A 25,338-nucleotide genomic window follows, 5' to 3' on the forward strand; every position below is an offset into this window, starting at 1 on the left:
GACTTGTTTGTTCCACAGATTATTAATTGGATCGATATCTGAGGAATATGGAGACCATGTCAACACCTCAAACTCGTTGTTGTGCTCTTCAAACCATTCCTGAACCACTTCTGCTTTGTGGCAGGATGCTTTAACCTGCTGAAAGAGGCCACAGCCACCGAGGAATACCGTTTTCATGAAAGGGTGAACGTGGTTTGCAACAGTGCTTAGGTAGGTGTCAAAGTAACATTTATTATTAGCTAATTAACCGACGCGTCAGTGTGAATCAGCGCTGCGCTGCATCAGTTGTATTGAGTAGGCAGAAATTCCTGACATGCAGAATGTTTGGTTCTCACTGAATGCGTCTCTCTCTGCTCAGACATGAAAGTCGATTAAATAAAAAAAAATTGGAGGAATTCTGAGGCAGAGAAAAGCTTCTATTTTCACTTATGCTGAAGAATAAATGATGGTAAAGTGAAAGAAAAATATTTTCTTTTCCAACCATTTACAGATTTGGGATCAAATGTATGCCTGTTCACACTCGGTCATGAAAAAAATAATGTAGTGATGTATGCTTTAATATTTTTTGACTTGTCTGAAACAATTGTTGGGAGTTACCAACCTCATTCCCAGAGAGCTCAGACCAGAACAAGCTGGGGAAATGGTCACTAAAACACTGGACGACATCATTTCATGGGTTTTGTAACATTTTAATGAATATATGTTTGCTGTTTAAGATTTCAAACGGTCTGGCAGCTCCTCCACTGCCGCTTCATTTTATTAGCTTTTGCCCATGAGAATCTTTACAATCTACAAGCATATCATCAACTAAAGACCGTACTGTAGCGTTTTGTCATTCTGCTTTTGGGCGATCAGCACTCTCTGCGAAAGCTTGAACTCAATGGAAGTTGAAGTCCTGCCTGATACCATTAGGTACTGCAGCGCTTTCACCAGCTTTATTAAAATATTTGCTGAAAGACTCAGACTTGTAATCTTTCTTTTTTTATGGATGTGAGAATCTTTTATGTGACATTTTTCACATCCAACCTGCTGAGGGACTGTAGATGTAAATTAGCTTTAAGCTAACTTCTGGCACAGTGCATGAAATGGCAAACACTGATGTTAATATTGCACATGTACAAATATGAATAAATAAAATCAAATAAAAACATGCTTACTGGTTACTTTGGGAGTGGTTGTAATGGTCTTTAAGAAGAAACTGAGACACAATGTGTTTTCCTGTTTAAGCGTGTGGACTTGCTGTATAAACACATCAGGGTTTATGCTGACTTTTCCAGTGGAGTCGTTTTCCTTCACTGAATGGGTCTCCATGCTGAGTAGCTAGATGAGCCTCCTGAATTTGCAGCAAAACTGCTGTCAAAGCTCTCATTAATAATTTCCACTGCAGCCTTCATAATTCTCGAAAACAGCCTGTATATCTTACACCCGAAGGGTGGGGGTGAGCTGGAGGGGGATGGGGGGAAAGCAAGGTAGCTTTCAAAATAAAAGCATATTAAATGGTAAATGGTTTGAATTAAAGCTCGTGAGATTTGTGCCAGGAGCGAGAAGGATGGACAGGAATAGCAGAGAGTATATCAGAGGGACAGCTCAGAGACCAGGCAAGAGAGGCCAGATTGAATTGGTTTATGTGAAAGAGCAGTGAGCTCCTCCTGTGTCCTGTGAGCAGGATAATGACGACGGAGCTGCCAGGAAAAGAGAAAGGCCGAGGAGGAAATTTCTGGATGTACCGAGAGCGGACATTCAGGAAGTAAAATATGGAAATCAATGATTTGCTGTGTGATCTGAGGAAAAGTTAAAATGCGATTTGTCTGCACTTTTAACCTTAGCTGTTCTACACAGCTTTTTAAAATGCATTTCTTATTCAGTCATTCACATGCGCACACACACACACACACGTGCACACACAGAGCTGCAATGCAAAGCTGCTACTGGTGCAACTTCAGCGTTTGGCCTTCATGTTTTCAGCATGCAGAGCAGCTGGGGATCAAAACACCAATCCACCACAATCCAGAAGCCGATTCACAGGAGGCTGGCATTATCACTCGGCCTCTCTATGCGGTGGAATATGCACGGTGAGCGGTGTGTGTCAGGAGAAAAATAAGAGCGAGGGAAATTGTATGACGCAAAAATATAGAAATCACTAAATCAGAGTCGTGACACTGACATCAAAATCCAAGTCCAACAAATAACCTCATTCAAAATGTAATAGATCCCACTTCTGACTCATCTGTGCTGTGAAATGCGAGGTGAACTTTGTTCCCTGTTGGAGCGACGGTGCAGTGACAGCAGTGAGAATGGACTGAGGGGCCTAGAATCAGCTGTATTAAACATGTCTGGCTTTCCGCTGCTCCTCTCTCTGCTGCACGTTAACATTTGCACTGCCTTGAATACTTCATGCAGAGCAGCAAAACTACCTCGAATTTTCCCTTCATTTTTTCAGTAACCTCCTTTGACTGACACTGTACTGCTTTTGCAAAAACCAGCGTGGAAACATGAATCTGAGAAGAGCAAAGTTGCACCGGATTCAGGAGGAAGCGGAGAGAGAGCACACCGGCTAGATGGAGGTGATGTTTGTGACTTTAAAAACTGCTCACTCTCAACTATAACTCAAAGTTGGAGGCAGTTGAACATCCAGGCAGTGCTATTGATTTATCGACTGCCCATTTAGAACACAGTATCAGCCTACAGCGGAGCTGTGGAGCCAACTCTGTTATCAAGTGCAAACTTGTGAATTATGGCTGCGCCTTAGTTCTTCAAACTCATAAAGTCACGGGTCATGAAAGAGAGTCTTGGGAATTATGATAATCTCCTCATCAGCCTGTCTTAACTCACACACTTCTATACTAATGAGGGCCTCAAGCATGCGTCATTAGCCCTGACGAGGGCCCTCTTATCTCTGATCTAATAATCCTAATCTCATCTCTGAATCCATCGTTATCAAACAAACATCTTTATCCTTTCCCTAATCTAATCCTAATTCTGGCTCGAGAGATTGTAAAGATAAAGACTTTCTCAGACCTTGTATCCTTTGACAAACTCTTCATTTTAGATCAACCAAAGTCAAACAAATGCAGCTACAATCATCACAACGAATCTGCGACAGCTTACGCACGCACGCAAGCTGCTCACGAAATATACTTTCCTCCGTACGCTGCACGCACGCTCGTCCTACCCTTTACTGTGCCGCAGTCTGAATATCTGCTTCTTGCATATAAAACGAAATAGCCTCGGCCTCAGTCACCTAGAGAATACAGCGTAACATGAACCTCCTTCCCCATCTTAACACTTTCATCTGGAATGTAATTAGCGCAGCAAGAAGCTTAGCACTCCGCCCTGCTCTCAGCCCCAACCAAGGTAACTCTAGGCAGCCCCTAATCCTCACCGCCTAATGGGATTAGCTCCGGAGGGAAGGGAACCCATGTCACACACACAAATACATTCAAAATCCAAACCTCTCCTCTGCTGTCTCACTATCCATATCTCTCTCGTTCTCCCTGTGCCATTCCACTAAGTGTTTAATAGGATTATACCAAAATTGTCCATTTCTTAGAAATCACATCTGGTCCACTCGGTGTCATCGCGCTGAAGATGATAGGATGGAAATAAGAAGCCTTAAATTATCATTCACCGAGTCTATAAGTGAACTACAGGGAAAACCTATGTTAAGTCATTCTAAACTGGTTTTAATGTATTGAGGATAGGCTGGCGTGTTTGCATGGCAACGGGATTATCTGAGTGGACAAAAACTATCATTTTTCCTCACAGAGCTTGTAAAGAAGATTTTGCAGCATCCAAGTTTTGTGTGAGGGGGTCTGAGACCGTTCCCCTGCGAAAAACAAAACAGTTAAAAGCAGATTTATCGTGTGCATTTCCATGTTGAAGTCAAAAGAGAAACAGTTTGGGTTTAAATTTTCAGTAGTAGCCCAAGCAGGACAATAAAATGTACACTATTGGTCTTAGGTGAAACTATTTAATCATCTCCATCCATGTTTTATTACTCTCGCTGAGTGGCAGAAGCCCAAGCAGAGATTCCCAGACTTCCAGGCCTCTAGCTCTTCTATGAGGCATTCCCTAAGCAGCTGAAGTGTCTGTAGTGTGTCATGGAGCTGCCTTGAGGTCTCCTTCCAGTTAGAAAAGCTGAAACACCTCAGCGAGGAGTCTTGCGTTTCGATATGGAGGAGCAGGGCTACTATCAGGGTGACCCAAAAACTCTTTGGAGGCTAGTTTGTGGCCACTGGTGACAGCAGGAATGTAAAAACACAAAAAGTGTCAAGTTCCCCTTCTCTCTGCCAAAAGAGATCACAATCGTGCAGACAATGTGTCCTGTAACTTGCCTTTTCCCTCCACAAACTCGTATTCTCAGCAAACCAAATCGACTAGCTAACAACAAATCAGCTATAGCTAACCAAGAGCTGGTTAATCCTAAATTAACGACCTTTAAAGACGCTGTTAACTTAAACGGAGGAACACAGTCTGCAAATCGTGCAAACTCAACTGTGAATCCATACAAGACTACCAATATATCTGCACATAACATAAAAGAATGAACAGAATTCAAAGACATTAACACTTTTAATTGGACTGCTTAGAGCAGCAGATGTGTGGAAGTGTTGTAAAAAAATGTAAAATGCAAAAATGTAAAGTGGGAACACTGACTACGCCCTCCGCTCTCTCACAATGGCCGACAGGAAGGCAAAATTACAGAAAACCGAAGGCTTAAAAACAGCTGTAAATGTGGTTCTTGCAGTTTTCCTTCAGCATGCCTACAAACACACCCACAGCCCTGATGTAAGCAACAAAAGAAAACACTCAAGTTTTAGGAAAAAGGTGCTTTGGTGTCATAATATTTCTATTAGCAGCCCCTCTGGAAAAACCATAAGTCACTTTTTGTAATTTATTCTAGAACGAAGATTCAAAATACATAAGTTAGCATATCGTTCTTGTTATGTTACAATATCAGCAATAAGGATGAAAACCTTAATGACGAAGCACACGATCAGCTTCAGTTTGCACCACTACTGCATCCCACTTCATTCCTGACACTCAGCCGTAATGTTTCATTATCTCTCGCTTCTTAATTTGAATGCCTAACGAGTCCAGCAGCACTGCGCAGCGTCTGACCAGCGTTCAGCCTCAGGTCTGCGAGAGAGCTGCAAACCCAGCTGATAACTACTGACCTTGCCAACAATCCCAGTTAAACCAACTTGTCTGTGCTGGTGTAAGTGGAACATAAATGGGAAATTTAACAGGCACTAAGCAGAGAGCTGAGAGTTGTGTCTTTGGCCAGATGTTATAGTTGCACAGATGTAGGATATGCACTACGGGCGGCCAATCCAGCGCTGTGCATCCAACATGACGACCAGAAAATGACAGGCGCGCGCACAGATGTGCAAACACACAGCAGCATCAGCGACAGTTCGGAGCATTTCCAAATCACAGCTCCATCTCTGATCCCATCAGGGTGATGCTCTTGATCGGAAGCCCAGCAACAGAGACCCTGAGGTGGGTTAGAGCTCTGCCAACAGCTGGGTCCTTTCCAGCACTCCCATGTCTTATTCATGGATATCCATCAGCTCTCATCACTCATCAGACAGACTCTCCGACAAACAAGCGCTGAGACACACGCATGCACGCACACGGACACGCTCACACGTGGACTAATCAAGGACACGAGGCACAGTGAAACTCGATCTGCAGGAACAAGCGAATCAAATTTGCTTCAATATGATGTGCGCTCTGGATTTGTGAACGCGGGTGTATGCGCCTACCTAATCCAGGTCATGAGCTCCACGGTGTCTGGATCATAAAACTCCCTCAGTTCTGATAACTCCTCCATCAGCTTAGGCCAGAACTAAAGGGAAAAAAGACAAAGACAAGTGATGGAAAATTCGGTTTATGAAGCCATAAGCAGAGTATCAAACCCACTGATATATCTTTGATAACATCTTATTGCTTCACTGAACATAACAGGGAATACGACAGCTATTTAGATTCCTCCAACAGTAAAATAAATAAAGGGGAAGCAATCGTTTTAGTATCCTGTTAGGCTCCAATTGCTTTTCATCATTTTCTTCCGTAACTTCCATTTAGCCCATTTTCTTTCCCTCATATCGTTCCATGTGGTTCCAGAAGTAAAACTCCAATAAAAGGTATGAGCACAAACCACCAAGAAAATGGCCTACCTTGTAATACAGGAAACCGATCATCACAACAGGAACGACATATCTGACAAGCCTCAACTGCAAAATGACAGAAAGAAAACAACTTTAATGAAATGAAGGAAAATAATTGTATCAGAAGCAGAGGAAAGTAAAGAGCCACACAGAGATATACCAAAAATGAGCACGGAGTGAGATAACAGGCAGATAGAGCAGCTTTGTTCCCGACCATCGTTTATCTGATTCCTGCTGCCGTCCTGTTGTGACCACACTGACACCTAGTGGCCTCACTGGCAATGCCGGCACACGCTCAGAGTGCAGGCTGTGGATTCAGCAGCATAATGGTTCACCGTCACATCAATACAGGAAATCATAAAAGATAGAAAAATCTTTCAGGAGCGCCTCACAGTGAGCTTTAAAAGAGATCAATGTCACTCACACTGGAGGGTGGTGACAGGCATAATGTGCAGTGTTACTAGAACTGGGAATCAAACCTCAGTACGTTCAGAGACATGTTTAAGAACAAAGTACACACTTCAAATTTCTCTTAAACGACAGTTAGAAGTCGCTCAGTGACTGGAAAGCTGTTCGGTCCAATCGCCCGGCCAGAAACGATCTAATCCGTCATCTTTTTTTCCCCTGCTTGCTCGAAACTACTCTGATGAAGAGAATTTGAACTGGCTGTGCTCTAGTGTGCTTATCCAGTGGCCAGCAGCACAGCACTGTGGTTACAGACGACCTTTGGCACTGGGTAATAGCTAAAACAGCTCTTTACTCATCTGTGGAAGCGCGATATAACGTAGCGCTCCGAGCATGTGCACTTTCATCTAGCAGGTCAAGAACATGTCATCAGCCACACAGTGTGTATGTAAAGTTACTACATCAAACAGGTTAGCAACCAGTTAAACATCTAACAGACTCTGAGCCACATCAGCAACCATTGGAAGTCACATTTACAGGTAACGACACCTAAACGGCACCGTGGGATCAACGTGGGACTGCAATCACTCTTAATGTGACACAGACGAGAGAAAAGCTACTGATCAGTGCAGTAAATGCAGTGAATGTGTTCGATTTGGGAAGAACGAGCTGGTCAGATCCTGGATGTTTGGCAGCCGCTCACAAGACGAGCCTGAAGAGCCTGTTAGCAACTGTATCCACACACAATATCTCCTCGTGCGCAAGCAAATACCTCGCTCCCATGGGACATTAGCATGTGTTTTAATTGGTCAGTGGCAACAGTGCATTTGAATAAACACGATCTGATTGGTAGAAATTCACCTCTTCCTCAACTCAGCAGCAAGCAAAATCGGGCCATTTAATTGCAAAGTGCATTTACAGTTTTAGTCACTGTAACACTGGAATTTCCCAACATTTGGGACAAATATAGTTATCCTTTTTATATTTTATGTTGTCTTTAGTTCACAAATGAATAATTTCTCCCATCTAAATGGAACAAGATCTGAGATTACTCAACCCTGACTAGCCTGGATGGTGAAGCACATTTTGTTCTGCAATTGCAGATTAGGTTTTTTTAATGTTTGAATTCTAGCTTTGATGACTGTATTTATGCTTCAGAGGACATAAAGTAGTGGAATTTTTGGAGATTATCGTAAACAAAGATCCTACCACCCATCCTCCCTGCAGCACTATTTGGAGCCAGAAGTGAAAATGTGAGCTCGTACCAGAAGTTTCGTGTTGCATCGGAGAGCGCTGAGAAGCACAGTCCACAGCTCGGTCCCACAGACACCGTAGGCTGCGACCGCACACATGTGGCCAGTCCATATATACTTCATTCTGGGCAGAAAGAGAGAAGGAGAAGACATATCAAGCAGCGCTCGTGTCTCAACAGTCTTCCTCTTAGGAGAAAAAAGAAAACAGATCCCAGCCTCCATGACACAGACAAATTATACAGCTTGGACTGGAGGACGTTCCCTCAGCACACACACAGAATTCAAACAAGACGACCAACTCGTCTGCAGTTTAGCGCACGAGTTAGTGAAATGGTTTCGCTGTGGTTGAGTTTGATTTGGTGCCAAAAACACTGCATTATTTTTAAGTTCTGATCCAAAGCACATGAAGGCTAAAGCAAAGAGTTCTAAACAAATGAGAAAAAGATTAAACAGAGAGCAGCGAGCAGAAGACTGAAGACGGGGAGAATGAAATGAGCTGAAAAATTGTTGACAGGTGCGGAGATGGAGCCGTGCGAGGGGGGAGGCATAAAGAAGTGCAGCCTCACTGAAATAAATCTCAATACTTTTTTAATGCAAAGGAGCCGTCTGACAGAAACAAATGGCTTTCTGCACTTTTGGCTTTTCTCTCTTAATCAGCATTTTAGAGAAAGTGCTGAAATCAAACGTGTCACTTTCTGCCCTACCTGACTCTGTGCTAAAAGCTTTCAGGACTTTTTTTTTCTTTTGCTCCTTTTGTGGGAATTTAATCAGTACTTTAAATTACCAACTGTGACAGCAAAGCACTGTGTGAACTATAAGCGTTAACAGTACTGCATAGACCTGCTTTTCTGAATCCTGCTAACCACATAAATTCAATTATTATCAACATTTCCCTACACAGAGAATAACCCAGCTACTGACAGACTCTTATTTAAATGAAGCTACTTATGTGAACCTATAAAACCCTCATAGCCAAGTTGCTATAAACAACACACCAGAAAACTCCAGTTTCTTTTTTAACAGAGTAATTGCAGGTTTCTTTTACTACAGGGACAGGAAGTAGTAATTCCACTGGTGATCTCGATGGTTTTCCTGACACTCCTCACAAAGAGCCTAAAGTTAAAACACAATTATACTTTCCTAGTGATAAATTGTACATGTCAGCGTGTGTTTGCAGCCTGAAACGCGTTCAGGCCGGAAAATTTACTAATGATGGTGGCGATGAAAACCACTTGACAATTACAAATAGACGACTGGAGTCAGGTCTGGGAGGCTTGTTGTGCTCAAGGTTATAGATGCGAAATGGGGAGAGAAAAAAATTCAAGCCACAAGGTGTATTAGTCACACTGTCTGACGCTGCAGAGCTACTGATACGGCAAAAAGCGTCGTTTTTTTATAGAACCAAACCTTTAAAGCAAGGAGATAAAAATAGGTGACAAAGGGAATTTTCCATGCATGTGAAATTAACCACTAATGAGTAGACAGAACTATCCAAACATGTTTGCTAACAGGACAGAAACAGCTGTGCAGAGACTGCTGACGATCAGGTATTTTACCTTCCTACAGAAGATATTAATGAGTAAATAAATGGTCATGATAAACCCCACACGGGGCCTTTAGGAGCACCATATGCTCACATTATAGATGCTATAAGTAAAAGCTAAAGTGAGTCATAGCATGTTTGATACTGAGAATAAAACTTGTTCCAGGTACAAGAAGCATTCTGCTGGGAAATGAACTTTTGTGCTAGCACACAATATCCATCTTTTAGAAATCGATTGAAACTGACTGAACAACATCACTAATGATATACCCACTGTAGCTCCTGATATTAATAATTTCACCTGATTAAACACACACAGACACACACAAACCGATAAAAGAAAAACTGAATAAAAATGTTTGTTCATCCAAAAAATGACTTAAATAAGAACAAACTGTAAATGCCAACGAGAGCCGACACCAAACTGAAAACTGCAGTAGTCGGCGTAGAGGCCGATGCCGGTCAAACCAATGATATCTGGTGGTCACAGTTCTGATATTATAAGAGCAAATATCTCATGTCACAGCAGCAAAGGCTGCAGCCGGGCAAGCCAAAACATTCAGGAAATTAAGAAGAAGAGGCTGAATATGAAAGTCGACCACAAGAAAGACGGCGGTAAAGCGAGGTGCCAGCACTGGTGTCAGGCCTCTGAGTCTGGCACCTGCAAGCCGAGACACCCTCAGAGGTGTTGCTGCTCCACGGTGGGAACCTGCCAGTGGATTGTGCCATAATATTAACCAGAGAAACAGACCACTGCACGTCTGTGTGCCACCAGAAAACAGGAGAGGAAGAAGCAGCAAAGAAGGCTCTTAGTATCCGACTCCGAACATATGTACAAACAGCATTTGTACAAATATCGCACAAGAGCACAGTAAATACAGTAAACAAATGTATCTCAAAGAAGGTGGTTTTCAAAGCCAGCGCACATGTAAACAGTATGCCTCCTATATCTTATCTTATTTCTGGAACCATTTCTCTCCGTCTTTCCAGAGAAAGGTTGCAACATGGTTGCCTGAGACGCACACCGACTGCAAAAACAAACCAAACGAGCCTTCTTACTCTCACCGGCACATAAATAAATGTATACTTGAGCCACAGTGGAAAACTAAAAACTACAAGAAGGAGTTGAAAGCCAGTGAAAAATCCTTATTGAAAAAAACTGCTTGCTGAAATAGTATTGCGTACTTACAAGGCGAAATGAAATAAAAAGTTCTAAGTTATAACCTTTCTGAGCCACACAGCCGTGAGACTCTTCCCAACAGTGGCCTGCTCTGGACGTCTTTACAGCATAAACACAAACTGAAACAGCAGTAAAGTAACTTAAAATGAGCAACTTAACTGAAACTATTTACCTCATAAATAAGAACATTTAATGATTCTTTTTCAAAAAACATAATTTATGGTAAGTGGAGAGACGGCAGATGGAGCTTCGTTAGCCGTTTGTTTGCACCAGGTCTTCGTTAAAATTCTGAAGGGGGGGTCAGAGTATTAATTATCGATTGTTCAGCTGTATCGACTCTTTTTGCGTCTGCTGTGAGTGGCGCTGGATGGTGCTTGGCGCTGAGGGCTGATCAAGGCTAAAGCGGACCATTCAGACACTTTGTGAGAGGCGTTTAAGAGGCACTCGGATTTTAGCATCTGCTCGCGACTTTGCATAATCAACTCATCAAGAGGAAAAGTACATTTGGAGAGTCCCCGTCTCAGAATGCGACTACTTGGGGACGTCTGCATGTAGATGATGCTAGAATTACGAGGTCTCACCTCATTGTGCTGAAAGCCAGGAGGCCGTAGAACAGCGTGTGCAGCAGATTGTAGGCCACATCTGGACGAAATGCCGCCACTTGCCCCTCTCTGGCTCCTTTCCTTTCCTCGGTGGAACCTCTGTTAGGCCTGCTGAGAAACCGAAAAACACAGCGACACAAAAGACAACAGTGATACATAAAACAGTACATCCAGACGCTCGAGACGAGAGGCAGAAGGGAAGGTGGGTGGAATTGATATTATTCAGATTTCATTAGTAGTTTGAACACAAGTGGACACGCAACAATACACACACCCACGACCGTTTCTGTCTGCGGGAGTCGGCACGCAGACAAACAGACGAAGGCTCGAGGGCATGATGTCACTCCCCCGAATTGGCCTCCTGCACCGAATCAGACGGACACTGGCTTCCATTTGAATACAAATCCAATCCGGCTCTTCCTCCTACGTGAGCTGGGCTAAACTGGATTAAATTAATTCCCGAATTGGCAAATAGCCCTTTGTTCTATGAGGTTAGTATTCCAAGCCTCCAACGGCAGAGTGCGAGTTGATATGCTAATGTGATTAGTTCGATATGGCCCCTCACCTTGCACCACAGGCGCACGAGGCTTCAAGAGGCAGAGCGGCTTTGCAGAGCGTGAAGAAACAATGTGGAGCAGACACGGGGACTGTGACTACCACGACTGGGCTTCTGCCTCCTAATAAACATCTTGTCTCTTCTATTTTCTGAAGGAGCCGAAACCTTCGATTCATTTATACTTCACTAATTTTTCTCCAAAGATATCTGCATATGAAAAAAAGAATCTGTGGGCAAGGGAAAGAGTTTCAGTACTGGAAGCCTTCTGGTTTCCTTTGTAGTTTAATTTTAATGCATGAATGTATGACAAGCAAAAGAGAAACAGAGCTGATGAAATGTAACTCCAAAGCAGTGGGTTCTTGTTTATTTTTGCCTGATTTATCACTAGTTGCTGTAAAGAAATACTCATCAGAGGGTTCATCAGTTACCTGTCATCAGGGTACCTGCTAACTGCACCTTCTTCAAACTTTCCTTTTTGATAAAGTTTATAATTTAGTTAGAGCTGGATCAGCTGACCCCAAGCCATCCATTACTTAAAGCTCAGGCTGCTGGAGGAACCTCCAATAAAGCAGAGTACTTTGGAAAATATGCACGAAAACTGTTCCTGCTGAAGGTGAAAACAACAAACGTGTTTCACTGCACGAGGCAAAAATTCGCCGTCAAGTACAGCTGCTAAGAAGGAGATGCTAGCAGCTGGTGACGTGCGACCCAAACGTAAACAAATGAGCGAGGATCGCTGGAGCCCTCGCTAGCTGCAGACGGGAAGAACAAATAGATGGAAACTACTCCTGCACAGTGCTTTAAGCAGCTGGCCAAGATACAATAACCAGATTTATTATGTGAAAATATTGTCTAACTTAAGCTAGTTTAGTTCTTTTTTTTTGTCCTGTCTGCTTCCCCACCAGCCATGACAGATGTCTGCCCCTCCCCGAGCCTGTCAGAGGTTTCTTCCTATTAAACGGGAGTTTTTCTTTCCCACTGTCACCAAGTGACAGTGTTTGTCATCTGATTGTTGTTGTTTTTTCCTGTTATTGTAGTCTCTTTACCTTCAATATAAAGCGACTTAAGGTGACTGCTGTTGTCTGACGTTATAACTAAAACTGAACTGAATTTGTTATCATTAAACTAAAGTGTTAAGCAGTAACTTTATACTTTTACATTAAATTTCCAGGCTCTTCTATGACTCTCCTAATGTGTCTCCTGTGCTAACGCCCTTGTAATCATTATCCTAATGATTCCTCTGGAGCTGAAGAGTGCTTTCAAACCCGTCTTTGTCAAGCTGGTCTGACAGAGACGGCCACTCTGCTCATTACTTTGCCGCTCACCCATACTGTGGACTGGATTTAACCCCCATCTCTTTTCTCTCAGGGTTGCTGTCCCGAGTTGCCAGAGTTTCATTCCAGTGTTCATCCTGTTTTAACGTTCCCTTTGAGAAACTTCCCTTTGTGACAACAAAACCTGTGAACTTTAAGCTGTTGTCTCTCAGGTCCTGCTTAAGAGTCCGTTTCATAGTTACACCTTTCATGGTCGTGGCACTGGGATACTTTCGTGCATACATTTGACTTGTGCTGCGTCACTACTATTGCACCACCATGCTGCTGCTGCTGGTACCTTGGTGTAATTAGTTCACACTTTGAATTAGCTAACGTTTCATCAATGACAGAAGCTGACTGAAAAATAGAGAAAATGGCCTCTGGCTTTATTTACTTCTAAATGTTGCTGCCTGCAAAGGTCAATAAAACTGTTCAGTACGTTTTTTCTTTCATCGTCAGAAATACTGTTAGCACAAATTTGAATTACCATGATATCATTTGAAGCTATATCACTTTCCTCTACTTTAAATGTGTCGTCCTCTCCTCTGTCTACTCTCCTTGTTCTTTGTAGTTTCTCTCTTCTCTTTCCCCTCAACCCCAACCAGACAGCGCGAGGCTCTGCTGGATATGTTTCTGTTCGTTCTTTCTTCCCTCTATCGCCAAGTGCTGCGGGGGGAACGTGTCTTCGGTGTTCTCTCTCTTATACTGTAGGGTCTTATATAAAGCACCTCGAGACGACAGCTGTTGTGAGCTGGTGCTATGTATATTTAAATAAAGTGAACCGACACAAAGTTTATAATTGATTGTTCCAATGCAGAGAAACTTTGGCAATCATCTGGATTTTACTTTAACACAAACCACCCACCTAAACATTGCTGCAGACCAGGCATGACTTTCTTGGTAACTGAACTTTCTGGCAGAGGCGTCTTTCCTCAGCTGAACATGCCCCGCCCACACCACAAAAACTGCCCATGAATGGGTCAAAAAATATGGAGTAGAGTAACAAAATATTAATTTAATGTTGTTTTGCTTTGTGGGGTTTTTTTAATTTTATTTTGTGACTGATCAGAGTAATCTGGAGCTGCTTCGTCTTATATAACCCTCTCCACTTCCTGTTGAGTCATCACCTACCTCAGGTTTTGCAGTGCTGCCGCCACCAACATGCCACAGAGCAGAAGCAGCGTGAGGATGTAGGGGTACAGCAGCAGGGTACCGGCCAGGCGCTCGAGCGTGTCCAGGGGAAGCAGGCCAAAGGCCTCCTCACACAGATACAGACTGGCATCAAAATCCCTGCAGGGGAGGCGAGAGGCGGTCATCTGTTTGTTTTTCACTGAGAATAAATAAACACTGCAACGTCGAGTTAAATGGAAACCCGGTGAGGAGGAAGCTATAAAAGTTTGGCGCAGATCCAAATTACACTCTTTAAAATTATGAAATAGGGCCATAAATTGGCCTTGACAGAGACCGCACTTTCTGAGGGCCCTTCAGTTACTGATGCAAGCAGCATTTTACTGCTGCAGCTGGTCCAAGTGGAGCCTGTCATACGATAAGTCTGAGTGACTGTGAGGCGAATGGATGGAGCAGGATGCTTCTTGGATTAAATGATTTCACTTTGAAATATTAGTGGCAGAGTGACTTAACACAAAATTGTGTATTTTAATGTAAATAAAACAACTTTAATGCATATGAATAAACATATTTGCCTCTGAAATGCAGTAAAACAGAAGAAACAAATAATAATAATAATAAAAATATATTAAACTTATGTGCGACTACCTGATCAACACCACAAACTATTTTTTTTCTACACGTGTGCAAAAATATTATATTTTTCTTATAGCGTTTAACTGAAATTACTGTTACCTGGCAACTGTACGTTATTTTCACATCAATGTCAATGATATCAAATGTAACACTATATATTTTTGCTGGTTTTTAAAAAGAGATCTTTTACTCATTAAAGTTGATTTCTACTATTGCAATAACCTCCTCTTCTCTATACACAGTGTATATGTCCAGGACTTTTATTGTGAAAGGAACAGGAACTTTCCCTTTAAATCAAGTTTCCGGAGCTTAAAAATGAAGCCGATGTGTAATTTAGTAAAAACTGCAGTTACTGTAATTGCCACCTGCAGGTCCACCCCAACAGACTCCCATGTAAAAACGTGCATGCATTATTTCCTTAAACTGCATGTTTACAGCGTGGCACAACAAAATGTTTTGGGCTCTATGAAAACGTTTCCCTTTCATAACAACTCTGGGTGGGGGGAATTTTCTTAAGAGGGGGCGTGGCTACTTTAGCAGGTGTCCTGATACAGTGAGCTAGGATTCTGCTAGGTCCCACTCAAGTGGACTTCCCCACAGTTTTAATGCCTTTTGGGCATTTTCAGTGGGTTATTTGACTAATGTTAGACAATGAAGCTTGAAATTGCAGAGAGCAAAACTCTTTTATAGTGTCTATAGCAGGGACACTAACTCCTTTAGTTCATACAATCTAGGAACAATAAGAACTCTGAAGCACTAAAAGAAATAAACCTTCAGGCTGCTAAAAACCTCCAATCAAATCAGGATAAGTTAGTAATCCACGTTAAACGACCTAATCCACAATCTGGAAACACAACTTGTGCACTTAAAAAGGACAGTTGCAAAAATGTGCATGAATTGTATGTTTTTTACATTACTTTTAAATCACTATGGAAAAATAAATAACACGACCACTTCTTCCTGTTTTGGCTGCTCCCTTTAGGGGCCGCCACAGTGGATCATCTGCCTGCATCTCACCCCGCTCCTACCACCCTCCGCTGTCACTAAAACCCTCTGTGTGTCCTCGTTCATGACATCCATGAACCTCCTCTAAGCTCCTCCTCTTTCCCTCATGTCGTTAACATCCTTTGTCTGGTATTTGCAGCATCCTTCCTCTGCGCTCGACCAAAAAGGCTCCAAAAGAAGGCCAAAGAAGAAAAAAAGAAAGAAAACTATGAGATTGCATCAACCCTGACATGTCTGTACAGTATAAACTTTTTTTTAGGTCAATATTTTGCACGTTGGACTTCTGATATATGAAAGATACAAACTGACAAAATAAATTAAACCTATATAACATTAAGTACATCAACATTATGCAAAAACAAAAAGTGGGAATTCAGAAACACAACATTAAACAAATATGACATGAACTGATATTTTGGTTTTAATTTTATTCTTGGCAGTTACAATCCTCCACATGCTGATAAACCACCACGAGGATAAATAACTAAACAGAGTTGATATAAACGCAAACGCGGTGCAAGACTCCAGGGATTAAAAAAAGAAACACTTGGAGAGACGAAATAAGTCAACGCAAGTGAGAGAAACAGGAACAGAGAGAGGCAGCGATAGAGTATGCACTGCATTTTCCACAGACTCCTGAATAATTGAAGCGCCAGTTGTGTAGCACCAAGTTGTGAGCTGTGTTATCTGCCACCCTGGAGCAGCCATCCAGTGGCTGAACTGTTCCCCACACACACACACACACACACACACACACACACACACACACACACACACAGTATCTGATCAATGGGAGGTCTGCTAGTGTTACCCGGCCATCTATTATTCACACACCATAACACTCCAGGTGCTACAATACTGGTGCTTAGTGAATAATACAGTCACTCTGGATCAAGTCAGGAGTTATGTACCAGTGCACACAATACAGACTTTGTATATGCAGTTTGCACTACTGTTTGGGAGCGAGCCCGTATTTCACATGTGGTCAGGACTAGAGGAGGTGTTCATACCTGGTCGAACCCAGAGCAAACTTTGACTTGATGAATTTAAAGATGTGCTCGTCTGATTGGAGCTGGAGGGCTTTCTGTAAGCACACACGCAAAGAGAAGATCATCAGGTCAGGACTAAAGATCAGCATGTTAAACCAAGATTATCGATGAGGATAAGAAGGAAGGAGTGTGTTGTGAAATAAGGGACAGATCACAAGATAATGAGCATATGATGAGAGAAAAAAAAAGGAAAATGGAGAGAAAGTGTATTAAAAGATGAGCGAGGGAGGAAGAGAACACCGCACCTTGGCCAGGTAGTTGATGGTGACGGTGAGGAGGAGAACCAGGGCACTGTGGAGAAGAACTTTGCCCAAACGAACCACCAGGCTTCCAGTCTTTACACCAGGCTACATGCACACACACAGAATAACAAGAGGTTAGTCAGTGCATCTGTTATGGTCTCACTGCAGTTTTTTGCAATTAAAAATGTAAGGAAAGCAGACATCTTTCCATACACACAGTATATATATGGGTACATGCATCAGACCACTAACCCCTAACAGCATGGGTCATTTCTCTGTAAATATCTAAGCACATATTAAAATCATCAATCATGCATAAATATATTTTTATGCTCGTTATTTTTGCACATTTTGCAACCATTTATAGATGTCAGAAAAACGTCCTCGTTATTTCCCAAAATTCTTTCATACTTCGCATTGCAAACTGTTAAGATTTCAGGTCTATATTGTCTCATCCTGCACACAGTCTGCTGCAACTTCTCACAGAGTGACCCCTACCAAACTAATTAGTCAGCACAGTAATTACTGATCGTGCTCAAATGCCCGTGGTTATTTACAACACGGATACTGCGCAGAGCACAGAGCACTCCACTGCTTCACAGATGGACATCTCAGTGTTTTTTGTGGGAGTTTTTCCATCTGAAGCCGTTCTGATGATTCTGGACACAAAATGTGAGAATCTATCAGCTTTTCCACTGAATTAGAAATAGTCTCACAGCACGCCTCTGAGATCTTCCGCCTCTGTAAACTGGAGATTTGCCCTGGAATACTATTTGTGTGTTTCCGACAGCAGGGTTAGGCAGCTGAGGTGACTGTAGGGAAACTATCAGTCCTAACTTAACAACCTCTAATTGGATGTATTTTGCCAGTTGTGCTACTGAATGCCACTATTAGCATGTCGACTCATCATCAGTATGCCAGGTGCATCTTTTTTGCAGACCTGCTGTCATCAAAACCATCCAACATCAAAGGTATGCATTTAAAGCTTAATCCAGCCATTAAATGAGAACGCTGTCTGCCAAGGCGAAATCAACATTTGCAGAGGACAAAATACCTGTTTCACAAACTAATATGCCTCAAGTTTCAAACCAGAAGTTGGATAAAATCATTATTTCATAAGTCACAAATAAGTCTGACGCAAATGCTGTAAAGGTTTAAGTAGTTCTTTGAGTATCATTTTATGTAAAAACTGAAAATCGGCCACGGAGGGTATGAAATATAGGTTAATACTGCATTTAACAAGCTGTGTTCAACTGAGAGATTCCTAAAAATGTTGGAAAGGTGCAAGTCAATGCTTAAGTCTTAAATATGATTACCCCATCTCTAATAATCAGTTATGTACCACAAGCCTTCAAGCTGGCAGTAATTAAACCGTTACTCAAAAAGCCATCTCTTGACCCAGCAGTCTTAGCTAATTACAGGCCAATCTCCAACCTGCCTTTCATTTCAAAAACTCTTGTAAAACAGATCATCTGCAGAGGAATGGTTTATTTGAAGAGTTTCAGTCAGGTTTCAGAGCTCATCACAGCACAGAAACAGCTTTAGTGAAGGTTACAGATGATCTTCTTATGGCCTCTGACAGTGGACTCATCTCTGTGCTTGTCCTGCTAGACCTCAGTGCAGCGTTCGATACTGTCGACCATAATATCCTATTAGAGCGATTAGAGCACGCTGTAGTAGGGCTGTGCAATATGACCAAAATCTCATATCCCGATATAAGAATTCTATCGTCCGATAACGATATAAATCACAAAAATGTAACATTTTCTGTAAATTCTGCGAATCTCGGGCAGCTCGACTTGCGGGAACGTTTGAGTCTAAGGTTTATTTTTTAGCACCTGACGGCTCTTTTTTACTTCTCATCCATAAATAATCTGCTCTTTCACGTGATTCAGTTTATTTTGAAAAGTCTCAACAGGATCTTGAGCTTTATTGTGAAAGGTTTATGTGGAACATAAACAAGCGGACACGCGATGCTGTTACCATCGTTGTTGCTAACCACAACGCATAAAAACAGCCGCTTGTCCGTCTGTAGTGTGGTTATATTAAATATAAGAGAAAGAGAACTTTAAGAAATTAATATAACCACTACAGTGACATCAAAACCATGAAAAAAATATTGTCATAAACAGCTTATTTTGTGACACTGCGAAACAAACGATAGCGTAAAATGAAACGATAGACGTTTAACACCAAGTAGTTAAACTGCAGGAATGTCTTAAAGACATAAAGACGAAGTGCACAAAAAATGAAGTTATTGTACTCGGCCCTAAAAATCTTAAAAATATCTAAGCACATTCTTACTATGGATGGCATTACCTTGGCCTCCAGTAACACTGTGAAGAACATGGAGTCATTTTTGACCAGGACATGTCCTTCAATGCACATATTAAACAGAAATTAGGAATGCTTTCTTCCACTTGCACAATCTCTCTAAAATTAGAAATATCCTGTCTCAGATGTCTTGATGCACGCTCAATCATCCAGGAAAGGAAATCCCAAAAAGTTAATTCTGTTCATCTGGATGTAACGTTTTCAGAGGGAGAAACGTTTCGTGACTCATCCAGGTGACTTCTTCAGTCTCAGCTGACTGCAGGTTTACCCAACCTTATAAACAGGACCTTTGAACAATGACTGAAACCAGCACCACTGATAAACAGTGGGCTGTGAGGTCAGATTCTCGACCATTAATATTGATCATTATTTTTGCAAATTGTCATCACCATTGATCAACAACCACTGATCAATGACCATTGATAATAGATTAGGGTACTGTTTATAAGGTTGGTGTTACACTGCAATAGGTGTAGGCTGCTGGGGGATTCCCATGAGTCTTCAGTCACATTTTCCACTCACTATGTGTTTATACACCTCTCTGCATTTAATCATTAGTTATTATTAATCTTTGGTTCTCTTCCACAGCATGTCTTTATCCTGTCTTCCTTCTCTCACCCAACCCGTCGCAGCAGATGGCCCCGCCCCTCCCTGAGCCTGGTTCTGCCAGAAGTTTCTTCCTGTTAAAAGGGAGTTTTTCCTTCCCACTGTCGCCAACACACCTGCTTATATGTATGATGGTTTGGGTTTTCTCTGCTGTATTATTGTAGGGTCTACCTCACAATATAAAGCACCTTGAGGCGACTGTTGTTGTGATTTGCTGCTGTATAAACAAAATTGAATTGAATTGAAGTCCAAATAGAATTTTACAGTTTTAACATTAAAAATAAACTGACTATCATAGTAGAAAAAAGCAACAAAGAAACAGCAGGGCCTGGAGCAAGGAAAGGTCCCTGCAGCTCCTACTTTGATTCTAAAAACATGATGATGAAGGAGGAAATCACAACAGTTTCTGAAAGAAAGTCTAATTGTTTCCAAATGTGAATCACTGTGTTAAACTGAAAAATCCATTTGGCCAAAATACGCACTACCCTGCTGGCGAGTCAGGGTCGACAACAATACACTGGGCATGGCAATTTCATCCAAGTACAAGCAGAACCATCAAAGCCATAAAAAGATTCAATCTACTTTCTTTTGAAACCTTTCTGCACCTCTGTTGGTGTCCCAGCAGTTTATGCATGTTATCAAATGACTGCCAAATTTGTCCAGAAGATTAGGGCAATGCTATGAAAACACAAGGAACAGCCCATGTACAGCAGTGCACAGGCACGTGGTATTTAGTTCTTACTTCACTCACAGAAATAAAATCCTTTATATTCTTGATAGCTTTGCTTAACTAAGAATATTTCCCTAAAAATATGCATTTTCTGAATCTAAAACACCCCGAGCCTGAACTGCAGCACAGTGCCAGTGAGTACAGACACCTGCCTGCCAAATAACCAGACTGCAGCCAAAAATCTGGACATTATCATTCATTAGTTACAGTTGAGATTTTTCTTCAAACCACCAAAATACTACATCAATTTGCTGACCGTAGATATGCTTATGATGTCGAAAGGCTGGTGTTTAGTCCAAGGTAAGCTGCATGTTCAGTGTAAAGCCACCAGATTCATCATCTAAGCATGACTTAAGTCCAAGACATGTGAGCACAGATCTGTGAAAGACTGCTAAAAGCAAAGCTTTTGCAATTAGAGCATGTCATTACTAAAATAACATTTATTTTAGGAATTTAAATACTTATCTCCCTACTCCTGAATCTCAGCCTTTCATCCTGTCACATTAAATGTTTGTGCAAAAGTTACTGTGATAAGACTGAACTAAATTACATTCAGACCTGACAGGAAACTGTTTCTCCAGCATACAAATTATCTTCTGCAAACACCATCAGCAGCACGCAGATTTCAAGCAAAACGTAAAAGATAATCTTCTACCTGTGTGTCAACAAGTTTCCACCACCATGACTCTTTTAGTGTCAGCGCTCTGTTTTTTCCAAATCCTTACCCTCTCTAATCTCAGACTTTTCTTCTTCGTACCCATCACTCATAACGCTTACCTGGCAATGTCTGATGAAGAGCGCGGCTACTATGAAGCTCAGGACCAGTGATCCCAGTATCATGGAGTTACAGAACTGGAGGAGCCACACGCTCAGCAGGCTGCTCACTTGAACGAGGTACAGCGTAGTCACCTGGAGAAACACACCAACAACGTAAAGAAGAAGCGAGTGAGTGTTGACTTGACAGCCTGGTCCAAAAGTGGACCAATGAAAGAAGACTGTAGACTGTGTGTATGGTTGAAATCATTTGTTTTTAAATAAAACAGCAGCATGCTATGGATTCTAACACGGTTGCAAAAAAATCAAAGAACATGTTAATATTATAAAGACATTATAATCTCATCCTTAAAGAGCACCTCACACTCCGACTGCTGACTTATTTGTGACAGCTAGAATTTCCAAAAGAATGGAAGTCAGAGCCTTCAGATATCTGAATTCTCATTTGGATTCAGGAGACAGACACCCTCTGATAAAAATGACAAAGCTTATGGTTAAGGCTGGATCAGGTGACCCTGACCCATCCCTTCGTTTTGCTGCTGGAGGCCTTCCTGTGACGCACTGAGCATTTATTTTCCACTCCTCTCATTTCCCTCCTGGTGTGTCCTTTTCACTGCTGTCACAGTTCTTTTAGCCCGTCCTTTATTTCCAAAGCAGCAGATACATCTGCGTATTTGATTTGGCAAAGGATTCACTACCTGATGTAACCCTCCCATTTAAACTGGCCTCCCATTAGATCCTGTGGCCCGCTGAGGTTGGGTTTGTGTTTCCTCTCAGAATTAAAACAGGAATCTGTCCTAAATCACACGTTAGATGAATGCGTCAACCACTACACCTTGTTCTGCCAGTTAAAAACTAGTTATTTTTTCCTCGAGCTTTTCACCTCCAGCCACCGTACTCGACACACTCTTTAAATAATGACGGAGCCAACATGAGGCTTGGGGAATGCTAGCAAGTAAAGGCCACACAGTATACCGAGGCTACATCAGCCCAGACGTAAAATGAATGTTAATCTACCATAAATAACTGGAAAGGTGTAACAATAGAAAAGTTGGAGGATGAAAAACTTTAAGATGCACAGCTTTGGCTCCGCTCTCCTCTCTCTGAGGTTTTTGAAGCTAATTGACCTGGTGATGCAGAAACTGGCATAAACCTTGAAGCCAGCAAAACACCATGAATCCATGGAGCTGGTCACCTCAGACATGTCCAGCCTCTAACATATCAATCAGCCAAGAATAGGACCACCATCCTGACTGGAAATTGGAAGGAAGAGATGCACACATGGAGACCTGCATGTTACTGGAGTTTCCCCGAGTTAAGTTAAAAGAGGCCAGAAAGCAGCTGGCAGAGAACGCAGAGGAGGAGAAACAATGTGGAGGGAAAAAGTATCACAGAGCCAGCTGCAGGGATAATAGGGTGATGTCCCTGCTGCTGCCCGTCCACTTGGAGATGTTCTGGAAACAAGGCTGAAAACACTGCTTTCCTCAACTGTGCAAGACTCGCACGGCCTCTTGCAGACCAAATGTATCTGAAAATATCCCAGACACAAATGGATGTAGCCTAAATATTATTTAATAGTTATTTGCACATTTGGATGTTAAAAAGAAGAGGGTGGAGGAAAGTCAGAAAGTCAGCAGAACTTTGTGAGAAAGCCGACTTTTTTCCAGGTGCACTCTCTCTCTGTGTGCTGGCAATAGCAGCAGCAGCAGCTCTGTCTCTATGAATACCACACGCAGAGGTATGCAGCATGCTCCGGGCCTAACACAGCAAAACATCAGTGAGAAGTGGCTTCCAGCTGGTGACCTTACAGCAGGCCCTAGGCCACCACCTGAGATTCAACAAGCAGGAACTCTCCATAGGTGTTCCAGCTACCTGTACAACTACCTGAGTTAAGCTGCATAAAAGCAAGGCTGTGGGATACGTTTTAAAACATGAGATAAAACAAACAAAAATACACCTGGGGTGTTGCAATAAATGTTCCACTTATTGTTCTTTTTCTTACAAACAAAGTAAGAATTCCAATTTCAGTTGGACATCATGGTTTTTTAATGAGGTGAGCGCCACAAATCAAATCCTACTCACCTCCACTGCACACGAGTGAAAATGTATAAGAGAGGGATAGTTTGAGCAAATAAGACAGGAACTATCTGCATTGCAAACACAGCTGCGAGCAGGTGAGGAATAGAAAATTCTGGTGTTTGTAAAGCGGGTGAACTGTGCGTGAACATATGTCTGTCCTTCCAACCCTCAGGAATAGATTCCCAGGAAAGTAACATTTCTTGTTTTCCAATCAATGCAAGTGTTTTGATTATTTCAGCTTCTCTTCACCTTTTCTCACCTCTCATGATGCAAAACCTCACCTCAACCTCAATCTAACCCCAACAACTCTGTTATCTCTGCCTACTCTTCAGTCTTTAGATAACATATCTACTATGAGTACAGAAAGATAGCTCAATATGAGTCTCACTAACTCAGCTCTGCAACAAATTACTTGCAGACCGAGAGGATTTTTCTCATAGCTCAACAATGGAAAAACAGACAATTGTTGCCAGGACACCTAAAGTCAGCTGTTACACTTTATAACATATTAGTGTTTAATATATGTCAAATTTTTTAGCACCTATACAAGCTTAGTGCCACTGATTGGGACATATGAAACTATAACCAGAAGCTAGAAACCTGTAAATATCTGGTCCTTCTTACCCGTGTAGTTGTTAAGAAGTCGCCGCAGTCCAGGGTGTAAATGACGAGAGCCTGAACCAGTAGAATGAACTGGTTGAACTGCCAGGTCAGACAGAAACAGAACGTCGTCACATACATCAGCCACACCATCACCTTCTGAGGAGGAAACACAAACATACGCGCGCACACAGGGTTAGACGATTAATCTGCATAACTACAGCCACACTGCCTGATCACATTTCTTCTGTGCTGCTTGTACTTCTAAATTATTGAGTGGCTCGCCTCATCAGGCTGATCTATGTGGCGAGCTTGGGCTATAGCTCTGCGCTTACCTGCTGTAATGTGGTGAGCTGGGGTCTGAGGTAACAGGTGATAGCGGCGACCTGCAGCGCTAAGAAGGGCAAAGACCAGTTCTCTCTGAGGGAGATGGTGAACTCTACACGAGTAGTATCTACCCTGAAAGGAGAATGATTGATGAAGCGATGGAGAGATGGTGTTAAACCGTTTCAGCTAAACACCGTGAAGGAAACCTAACAGAAGTCTGGAACTTCTGGTGGCTTGAGAAAAAGAAAAAAAATTAAATCCTGAGATCATGGTGGCAATTTTCAAAGCGCTCTGAGGTCGTACAGCGTTTACAGCTCCAAATGGACAGCAGAGAAAACGCCAGGAGGGTTTTTGAGACTGTTTAAACTTTAGTGCACTTCCAACAGTACAGAAAAGTAGGCAAATCCACACACCAGTAACACAAACTAACAAAAGAAGAATTAGATCTGCTTGTCCCGTACATGCACTGTGTCTGTTTGGTTTGTCAGTGGATTAGCTACACAACCTGGAAGGTCCACTAGCGACCAACTTTCAGCTACGAAGCAAAGTGCTTTATTTATGGCAGTCAGTCACTTCTTCCACTCACTGTACCCTCATTCTCGTGATACGCACCAAGCAGACATGAGTGAGCACCTGTGCAACATCAAGTCAACTCCTTGTGTGAATTTAAAGCCTTTATTTTCCTATAATAATAATAATAATAATGATAATAATAATAATAATAATAATAATAATAATAATAATAATAATGATGATGATGATGATGATGATGATGATGATGATGATAATAATAATATCTATAT

General features: G+C 42.0%; 1 protein-coding gene across 2 annotated transcripts in view; it reads right to left on the reverse strand.

Moving 5' to 3' along the window:
* The window catches only part of dpy19l3 (dpy-19 like C-mannosyltransferase 3), a 66,796-nt gene that overhangs the window by 17,975 nt on the left and 23,483 nt on the right, over positions 1-25,338 (reverse strand). For both annotated transcript variants that reach the window (XM_013909138.1, XM_013909137.1), the window contains 10 exons: positions 24,544-24,667; positions 24,233-24,367; positions 21,533-21,664; positions 17,089-17,190; positions 16,805-16,878; positions 14,157-14,315; positions 11,136-11,267; positions 7,844-7,955; positions 6,183-6,239; positions 5,769-5,851 (listed from right to left, as the gene is read on the reverse strand). In XM_013909138.1, coding sequence (XP_013764592.1) covers positions 5,769-5,851; positions 6,183-6,239; positions 7,844-7,955; positions 11,136-11,267; positions 14,157-14,315; positions 16,805-16,878; positions 17,089-17,190; positions 21,533-21,664; positions 24,233-24,367; positions 24,544-24,667 — 1,110 coding nt within the window. The remainder of the gene's footprint in view (positions 1-5,768; positions 5,852-6,182; positions 6,240-7,843; positions 7,956-11,135; positions 11,268-14,156; positions 14,316-16,804; positions 16,879-17,088; positions 17,191-21,532; positions 21,665-24,232; positions 24,368-24,543; positions 24,668-25,338) is intronic.

This window comes from Pundamilia nyererei, unplaced genomic scaffold (genome assembly GCF_000239375.1).
Source record: "Pundamilia nyererei isolate P.nyererei 1_Seehausen unplaced genomic scaffold, PunNye1.0 scaffold00019, whole genome shotgun sequence".
NCBI classification, from domain to species: Eukaryota; Metazoa; Chordata; class Actinopteri; order Cichliformes; family Cichlidae; genus Pundamilia; species Pundamilia nyererei.